This window comes from Scylla paramamosain, chromosome 30 (genome assembly GCF_035594125.1).
Source record: "Scylla paramamosain isolate STU-SP2022 chromosome 30, ASM3559412v1, whole genome shotgun sequence".
In the NCBI taxonomy this organism is placed as follows: Eukaryota; Metazoa; Arthropoda; class Malacostraca; order Decapoda; family Portunidae; genus Scylla; species Scylla paramamosain.
The window spans coordinates 14,434,251-14,444,360 of NC_087180.1; the positions used below are offsets into that span (position 1 = coordinate 14,434,251).

The 10,110-nt window shown below is 34.8% G+C and overlaps 1 protein-coding gene across 3 annotated transcripts; it reads right to left on the reverse strand.

Moving 5' to 3' along the window:
• Nucleotides 1–16: 16 nt before the first annotated feature.
• LOC135115888 (regulator of G-protein signaling 10-like) lies at nt 17–9,088 on the reverse strand. Of its 3 annotated transcripts, none has more exons than XM_064032991.1 (4): nt 8,968–9,088; nt 4,536–4,724; nt 4,098–4,271; nt 17–2,768 (listed from the first exon to the last, which is right to left on the reverse strand). In XM_064032991.1, the coding sequence occupies exons 2-4, from the start codon at nt 4,698–4,700 to the stop codon at nt 2,556–2,558; spliced, it is 552 nt and encodes a 183-aa protein (XP_063889061.1). In that variant the 5' UTR covers nt 4,701–4,724; nt 8,968–9,088; the 3' UTR covers nt 17–2,555. The 3 variants fall into 3 exon arrangements, with proteins under 3 accessions (XP_063889061.1, XP_063889062.1, XP_063889060.1); XM_064032992.1 differs by lacking the exon at nt 8,968–9,088 and adding an exon at nt 5,502–5,612 and having other exon boundaries at nt 17–2,738; XM_064032990.1 differs by lacking the exon at nt 8,968–9,088 and adding an exon at nt 5,502–5,612.
• Nucleotides 9,089–10,110: the final 1,022 nt, after the last annotated feature.

The window sequence follows — 10,110 nt, forward strand, 5'->3', positions numbered from 1 at the left end:
GTTAAGTAATTAAGAGTCTATGAATAAAATTTTATTAGTATCAACAAAGCACACATGTAGTTTCATAATATTCATGTAACAATTATCAGATTATTTGATGAATATTTGTGTTTCACCTTCATCTCTAGTTTTATTATATGACTAATATATATTAGATAACTAATGCATTACAATATGCAACTTTCAAGAAGTTTTATAAATTTTATAAGTAAAAGAAAATCCACACAAGAATTGTACATAAAAATAATACTGTGCTTAGTTTTCACTGCAAATTTGACTAAATAAACATGTTTTATGTTCTTTTAATGGATAGCCAATATCTAATGTCCCCAAAACTGCATGATAGCACCACACAAACATGTTTACACTAAAGTCATTAATTTCACACCACTCAATAGTTGTAACCTCAGCCAAGTTAAGGTTTGGCAGCAATGCATGCATGCTGGCACAGCTTCACCACCATATGTTAGTTGTCTCTACATTGCTCTACCAACTTAAGTAGTTACTGCCACATGTTGGCACATGTTTTGTCATGCTTGAAGCTCTGCCATGGAAAGATTACTTTAGACACTTCCAATTATATATATATATATATATATATATATATATATATATATATATATATATATATATATATATATATATATATATATATATATATATATATATATATATATAAAACAATGCATATTGATTAAGACATATATTAAGCTGTTTTTTAGAGCAAGTTCAGTTGACAGTTCTGTGTTTTGGTCACTAATAAGGCTTTTTTTTTTAGAAACAGTCAGTTGTCATACTTATCTAATCATCACTATTCAGAAATTTTGTTTTGGTTAATTTTTCACTGCAATGCAATATTCTAGTTAGCAGATGTGCACAAATTTTTTTTTGAACATTAAAAGTAACATTCTAAATATTTAAGTTTAGCATTTTAATCAAATACAAAAGTGGAGACAAAGCAGCACATATAGTCTTGTAGATTCAAGAAGTGCAGAAATACCAGTCTGTCATTGGCATGTTGAGTGTTCTTCTGTTACACCTTTCATGTAACTTGCAGTTGTTTGTGTTTGGTTCATACCATGAAGATACTTTTCAGGCTCTGGGGTTATGCACTCATGTATTAGGAACTAATATTTGCATTTTTATTACTGAATTTGTTTAACTCATAATGAAATTTTGTTTAAACAAAATGCAGCATTATTGGTCAGAAAGCTACATGGTCATGAACTGTTCCTAAGTACAGATATACTTAAGTACGTAAAAAAAGTGTATCACAGTGATGATAGCAATATATCATTTCAGTATGGACAGACACCTTCCCAAATCACAAAGATAGGAACAAGTGCACACTACAAATTTTCCTAATGACAAGCATTTTTGGACTTCTGGATGACTTTTCTTAAGTGAAATTACCACATATTGTACATAAACTGATTTAAAAAAAAGTTCTGTATGCAGCAAGTATATGCCAATGACTGAAAGAGTGTATTTTAATTAATGATAATCAGAATGCATGGATTATCAGAAATGTGGTGGGAAGATGTTTGCACTTGTCAAAAAATAAGGCAAGACATGCATCTCTTGACTTCACATCTGCAGAAAAGTCAGTGTTCTTAATATCTATTGTCTTTGTCTTCAATTCATTGAGTACTATTGCACACACTACAGATTCACTTCATGAGTTAATTTTATACCTGACAAGTGTATTGGTGAGCTTTCATTAAAAACCTAACATCCAGTGAAGGTGAATGTGAACCTTTGTGTTCAGCTCCTGTTGCTCAGCAACCAAGTACTGCCACTATGGGGTGCAACACAGAAGCAAACTAAACTTGATCCTTGCACAAACTAAAATTTTTGTGCTGCTGAATATATCAATCATATGGAATCACAAGGAGTATTTCATAAGAATTATATAATTCAAAATCATTACCTTTGCCATTAATGAATAAAATAGTTAAAGAACTAACAACTACCAAACAGCAGAGAATCTCATTTCATCAAGCTTTATTCTAATGTATGGCAACACCCTATCTGGAAAACAGGTACCTATTTAAATGCGTATATTATAAAATGATGAAGCACTGAAATAATAAAAAATCATAATAAAATTTAATTCATACAAAAATCTGTCGTAAGACAAAAAGGCACACATCACATTTTTCCCACTATTTAGCCATCAGGTCTGATATTAAGTGCAGACGAGTAGACTGTCATGAAGTGAAGCACATTCATTATTACTGCAAGCCAAGGACTGTCACACTTGATACCTGATATCATAATGCTATTTCTGATCAAGTGGTCAGGAAGAACCAGTCCACACTGTTTCTCATTATAGCAAACTTTAAAAATCTATACAAATTAATATTGAATAACTTTTCAGCTATACTCTTTAAATTTCAAAGATAACAATTTTTCTACTGAGAAAGTACATAATCAATTAATTTGGTGGCATGGCTTTACAGCGACTCAAATAATTAGTTAGCGTCACAATGGTGATGCACAGATGTAGAAGTTACTGCTTGTTACATCTGTTGATGGGAGTGGTTCTGCTCATGCTACAATTTCAGCTTCTTTTTGATATCCAAGCAGAAGTTTATGTACACTCCATCTGCCAACTTTTTTTTCACCTTTTTCTGTGGTTCATCAAAAAGGTTCACCCCCTCCAGACCCTCATCTTCCAATTTGTCACCAATTTCGACACTTTTTCCTCCTGTTCCGACTTCCTTGTCTGCTCCAACCTGCAATAAAACTGACTGGTGAGCAGCTTCCTGGAAAAGTAAATAAATATATTGGTAAAACAATAATAAAAAGAAAGAAAAGAAAAGATTATAAATCAAAACCAAGAGTAGAATTACGAAAAAGAAAATAAATAAAAAAAGGAAACTTAAAAATGACAGCATTCTAAAAAAAATATAAAAAAATATGGTATTAAAAATGGAAGTAAAAAAAATCATGATAAGTACTTAGAAAGAGAGACCAAAATCAAGAAAATAGGAACAAAAATTATAACAAAATTAAAAAGAAAATGACAGAAAAATAAATAAGTAAAAGTATAAGTTCAGCTGGTGTTAACTAAATAGAAGCAGTCAGTAAGCATGATAGAAACTGAATTCACGTTGAAATAATAACATGGATGTTCGCTCTTCTGAAATAAAAGGAAACAGTGTACAGTATCGTGAACATAAGAATGTTATCATAGTTTCAATACAATCAGTGGTTCTTGGGAAATCAGTTCAGCTCAAATGGGAAATCAGGTTCCACTCATACTGCTCTTCTAGACAGGGTGGAATCAAAAGCTTTTCATCTCATCAACTCCTCTCCTCTAACTGACTATCTTCAGCCTCTCTCTCACTGCAGCAATGTTGCATCTCTAGCTGTCTTCTACCACTATTTTCATGCTAACTGCTCTTCTGATCTTGCTAACTGCATGCCTCCCCTCCTCCTGCGGCCTCGCTGCACAAGACTTTCTTCTTTCTCTCACCCCTATTCTGTCCATCTCTAACGCAAGACTTAACCAGTATTCTCAATCATTCATCCCTTTATCTGGTAAACTCTGGAACTCCCTGCCTGCTTCTGTATTTCCACCTTCCTATGACTTGAATTCCTTCAAGAGGGAGGTTTCAAGACACTTATTCATCAATTATTGACTACTGCTTTGACCCTTTTATGGGACTGGCATTTCAGTGGGTATTTCTTTTTTACTGGATTTTTGTTGCCCTTGGCCAGTGCCCCTCCTACATAAAGAAAGAAAAAAAAAAAAGCTGTGTTTCTTGCCATATATCTTAGTTCAAAACAGTGACATTATAAACAAGTGCAATTACAGGAGAATCTCTACAGATGGCATCATATCCTGCATTAGATCGGACATCAAAGTCAAATTTGCTATGAAATAACTGTCTTTCCAAATAATATCTGCAGAACTCCAGTGAGTCACTCTGATGAATGTATCATGGAAGAACAGGCACTGGCTGTTTTCATCACATCTAAATCCTCACCAAGTGGGTAGTGATAGTATTCCCACAAGCTTCATGCTACAAACAGGACAGCAAGCATATCTAGTGCAATGAATAGCATATTAGTGCACATGGCTAACTCACCGCTAAGTAATCCTCAAAAATTTCTTTGGCTTTATCCTCCAGCTTCTTAAATCTGGCCTTGTACTCTTCACACTCCAGGTAGAAATCTATATACCTGGTATATTCACCTGCCTCACCACTTTCATTCTCCAGTTCCACCAGGAAATCCCTGAAGGCCTCCACTCCCTCGGGGTCCTGCAATTAAGTCAATGGAAAAATTATTCCACATTGCATATCAGAATGCTCACATGTTACATTTTATTTCTACTCAAGAACCTTACAGATCATTAATATAGTAAAAAAAAAGATCTCTATCTGGCAACTCCGCTTCTTTACAAGGGTCAAATATAACCTGACATAGCAAAACAAAACCACAGAGTTAGATCAGTGGAATTTGTAGTGTGACAACATCTTTGGTGTTGACCACATTTCACTTTGCCAGCAGCAAGTGACACTCACCGCCAGCAAAGCATTGATTGAGGATGACCACTTCTCTCCTTGGGGTTTGGTCAGCACTTTCTTCTTCTCCTGCTTTGCTTTCTCTTTCTCTTTCTCTGTCTTGGTGGCAGGGGTGGTAGTGGCCTGAGGTGCAGGCTGGGCAGCATCCTTGGTTGGGGAACTCATAGTTGCCACTGCACCTCAACGGACCTGACAGGGATACAAGTGAACTATTTGTGGTCTATCATTGCTATATTACCCACAGAAGGATTTCCTGTGAATGGTTATGGGACTGTATGGAGGAGCGACAGTGACAAACCTATAAACGTTAAGCAAGATTATAGGAGTGACCACACATTTTACACCTACATGATATCTGTAGTGCTTGACACAAGATGAAATGAGAGTACTTCACTCTGAATCAGTAAAAGATAAAAGAACGTATGAAGGCAATTAATAAATCAATCCTCTTTACATTTTCATTGATTACTTCAGTAATTTTTTGGTCATTATTAAAAATTAAGAAATTTTAACCAAGAAAGTACAATGGCTTGGGGAATACAAATAAAGCTAATAACTGTTCTAGAACAATGAAATTACTTTCCTGTGGCTAGCATATCAATGAAAAGAAATTCTGCCAGAAAAGGAGATGATACTGATTTTAAAACATCAAAACCTGTGTAAATGATGCCGTTCCACTTGCAATTCGAATGAACATTTATCAAAACCAAGCATTCCATATAGTATGAATATAGGTCAGTTTTTAGATTTACACCATAATCCCCCTATCCCCCAGTGCATTTTGGATAGTGATATAGGTTATTCCTCGAAACATGGGACAATCCAGCCAAAAATAAAAGCAAAATATTCTCTGAACTCGATATCAAAATACTAATGCTGCCCTCAAGAAAATCAGAATGATACATCAAGCCATGGTTCATTATACTTGTTTTGAGACAGCTACACCACTATGCCCATTATACTCACCCTGAAGGCCATGTAGAATTATTCCCAGCCCCGGAACCTACGTCATGCCTTCAACCTTCAGCCAGACGTGTTATGGTCAAATTCGGGGGAATGAGGTTTTCGGGATTAATTTTTCTTTTTTCTTTATGATAGAAGAGTCAAGTTTTCATATATGTTATAATGGATATATATATATATATATATATATATATATATATATATATATATATATATATATATATATATATATATATATATATATATATATATATATATATATATATATATATATAAAACGTAATGTTTTAGTAAGGAACTCTCTCTCTCTCTCTCTCTCTCTCTCTCTCTCTCTCTCTCTCTGCTTTTACCATAAATTCCGTTCATTCCATACTTTCATTTCGAAGACTTACTGTTTGGATTTGTATTGATCTTTATATTTATATTTTTCTATACATGTTTTGAGTCAGCGTTTGGTCACTTCAAATCCTTATCGTATTCTCGCCAACGTCAGTTAGCCCAATGTCAAGCTCGAAGCGAGGAATGATTCGGAAACAAATAAAGGCGCGTCTCACTGTCACAATTTTGAACCTGTAGTCGCGATCTGTCGCAGTATAACATGCCTTGTAATATGTTGCTTGACATCATCAAAGGAAAGTAACCGCAAATCCCTCTTAGATTGTTTTCTTGGCCAGTGGCCACCTTTAGGAAATAAACATTTCTTCACGCAGGGAAGCCACAGAACGCCTGACTTCTGATTTTTCTAAAATTCCTGATTGGGGCAGAGCAAACTTGGTATTGTTTAATGCCTCAGAAAACTCAATTCCTCAATCTATCAACTCGACACAACCTTCCAGACAACTATCCCCTCTTCTTCAATGACACTCAACTGTCCCCCTCTTCTACACTGAACATCCTCGGTCTGTCCTTTACTTATAATCTGAACTGGAAACTTCACATCTCATCTCTAGCTAAAACAGCTTCTATGAAGTTAGGTGTTCTGAGACGTCCCCGCAGTTTTTCTCACCCTCCCCTTATCCGTCCATGTATGGAGTATGCTTCACATGTCTGGGGGGATTCCACTCATACGGCTCTTCTAGACAGGGTGGAATCAAAAGCTTTTCGTCTCATCAACTCCTCCATTCTAACTGACTGTCTCCAGCCTCTCTCTCATCGCCGCAGTGTTGCATCTCTAGCTGTCTTCTACCGCTATTTTCATGCTAACTGCTCTTCTGATCTTGCTAACTGCATGCCTCCCCTCCTCCCATGGCCTCGCTGCACAAGACTTTCTTCCTTCTCTCACCCCTATTCTGTCCACTCTCTAATGGAAGAATTAACCAGTATTCTCAGTCATTCATCCCTTTGTCTGGTAAACTCTGGAACTCCCTGCCTGCTTCTATATTTCCATCTTCCTATGACTTGAATTCCTTCAAGAGGTAGGTTTCAAGACGCTTATCCTTCAGTTTTTGACTACCACTTTGGACCCTTTTATGGGACTGGCTTCTCAGCGGGCATTTTTTTTTGGGGGGGGATTTTTGTTGCCCTTGGCCAGTGTCCCTCCTACATAAAAAAAAAAAAAAAACACTCGGTGAAGCAAATTTATAACTTGAATACAGCGCCACGTGTCAGGCATAAGTCCGCTGTCACTCCATTGTCCTGTTTAAAAAATCTGCTGTTTCACTTTCTTTTACGATAATAGTCATATAAAGGGGCTTTTCACCATTTATTTATGATCTTGATCGTCCTGCTTCTCATAATAACACACACACACACACACACACAGAGAGAGAGAGAGAGAGAGAGAGAGAGAGAGAGAGAGAGAGTCGAGTTACCGAGTAGACCATGAAGCTTCCTTGGTGCAGAATCAGTAGATGCGCTGTACTGGCAACATTCCTTTATTGTTGGTAACGTCAACAAGGTTTCACATCTCGAAACCTTAGACTGAGGATGTTTGAAAACAAAGTCTTATCGTTTAGATACAAATAGACCCGTAACTCACCCAAGTTTTTGTAATATTAGGGCTCATACAACAGCGTTGAATCATCATATTTATATAAGGAAAACATTTCAATTTATCGTTTAAAGCCAATGATGAAACAACTTTCGGAACATCCGAATCCTTACATAGAAAATTCTAGAACAGGTAATAAGAAAACATCCTTGAAAACCGCCATTAATTCCACTGGAGCTCGTTAAATGCTGTTGGAATAAGAAGTGTTTATATATATATATATATATATATATATATATATATATATATATATATATATATATATATATATATATATATATATATATATATATATATATATATATATATATATATATATATATATATTCATTCTATCAATTTATCTTATCTGTATCTACGTATGTATTACACGCATGGGAAAGCAGACATATTGCAGCACTTCACGCGCGGATGACATTTGGCACACTTCATATTCCACTTTTTTGTTCTTTTCACTGGCCTGTCACGATTCACTCTCATTTTGATATTTGATCATGAGGGGACGAACCAGTGTCACATCTTAATTTTAATCTAGTTTATCATCGTGCAATTTTTTCTTTCTCATCACTACTAGCAAAATTTATCCAGTGCTCAAGATAAAATTTTTCACAATGTTGATGAGCTGTGGTTAAACGCTAAACTATTGTACCATATAAGTACGCTCTCTGAAATTTTCTCGCTGAATATCAAGCTCATTTTCAGAACAATGATCGGTGCATGCAGCGATAAGGCACCCCATGAGAAGCTGCCGCGAGCGTCTGTTGGTGAGTGTTACAAGCTCTTCTGTGTGATTAGCATTCGAGTGACCTGGCACACTTACCTCCACCGTGTTAAGAGCTCCCCATCAGTCTCAACCCTTTCACTACTATTTACCACGTACTTCCTTACTTACTAAATACTCCTGAGACATCTATTCTTGTTTCTTCTTTTTTGTAGATGCTTATAAAGATTTGATGCATTGCTTTTAGTACTGTGAATTGTTGCATATAACAGTGAAAGGGTTAATTAAGTCATCTGGTCTGGTGACATTGTATTTGTCAAGATCTGTGCCAGCAGATCAGGGGACTTAAAACTGAAGAAAAAATGCTAAACACAGCTGAAGTGAAACCGAAACATTACATACTTTAGAGTGTAGACCATGATTGTATCTAGTACTGTCGTCTGCTTGAGTCTGTTTCGTATAGATAAGTTCATCAGCTCTGTTGAAAATGCATACCTTTCGATTACGTTATTATATTTTATTGATTTTTTGTTAATATGTATAAGAAGCTGCCTAAAAGATAGAAAAATGAAAAAAAAAATACTTCCTTAATTATAATTCCCTAAAAAATAACAGAATAAGATTTGATATATATATATATATATATATATATATATATATATATATATATATATATATATATATATATATATATATATATATATATATATATATATATATATATATCTTTTTTTTTTTTTTTTCTCTTGAATTCTTACCGTCAGAGGCGTTTTGAAGATCCGGTGCCTCGTTGATCACCTGCCGGTCGTGTTATAACATTCACCAGAGCTTGGTAGACGTAGTGAAGCGTACGGAGCTGTGACTCGGATGTGTGTTAATCTTTATCACTGATTAAACGAGTGATAAGCGTCACTGTGTAAAGAAAGGGGAAAGCTTAGTCATCAAACTTGCATCGCTTCATTAATATTAGAGAACTAGAAGCACTGATATATATATATATATATATATATATATATATATATATATATATATATATATATATATATATATATATATATATATATATATATATATATATATATATATATATATAAATGGATAAAACCTGGAATTAAAAATAAATGGACGAGTAAATCAATAAAATAAAAAGGGGAGCATACTAACTCAAAGCTGAGAAAGGAAACTACTCATCAGACAGCACTCCGCAACATTACAGCATTATACATCTTACCTTGAATGCGCATGTGATCACCTCAATACTACTATAAAAAAAAAAAAAAAAAAAAAAAAAAAAAAAAAAAAATATATATATATATATATATATATATATATATATATATATATATATATATATATATATATATATATATATATATATATATATATATATATATATATATATATATATATATATATATATATATATATAAACTGGAATTAAAAAATAAATAAACAAGTAAATCAATAAAACAAAAAGAGGAGCATACTAACTCAAAGGTGAGAATGGAAACTAGTGATCAGATATTACCCCGCAACACTACAAGGTAAAGCAAGCCTATTTGAGGCGTGAAGCGGATCGATCGCCCGTCACTCCATCTAGTGTGACTCCGAGCGAGAGAGGAAAGGGAAGGCGTGATAAAGACTTGCTCTCCACTCAGTCCTTCTTGGTTTGTTCTTGTGGCACCTCGACTTTGTGGGTGGAAAAAAAGGTGAACTTGTGACTGAGGACTTGTAGGTGGACCTCAACTTTGTATTTCGAGTGATAAAATGAAGGCAGCGGAAGGAGGGAGGAGAGAGGAGGAAGGGTAAGAGGAGGAGGAGGAGGAGGAGGAGGAGGAGCAGGAGGAGAAGAGATAGGAGTAGGGAAGTTGAGAGGAAGGAAAGAAGAGAAAGAAAAAGGA

What these genes read in the sequence shown, in the direction of transcription:
- LOC135115888 (XM_064032991.1), bottom strand. Translation starts at nt 4,700, where the DNA reads ATGAGTTCCCCAACCAAGGATGCTGCCCAGCCTGCACCTCAGGCCACT. An exon ending in CAATCAATGCTTTGCTGGCG is followed by an intron (nt 4,272 to 4,535) that starts GTGAGTGTCACT and finishes ACTTAATTGCAG; the next exon opens with GACCCCGAGGGAGTGGAGGC. An exon ending in TTTTTGAGGATTACTTAGCG is followed by an intron (nt 2,769 to 4,097) that starts GTGAGTTAGCCA and finishes TTACTTTTCCAG; the next exon opens with GAAGCTGCTCACCAGTCAGT.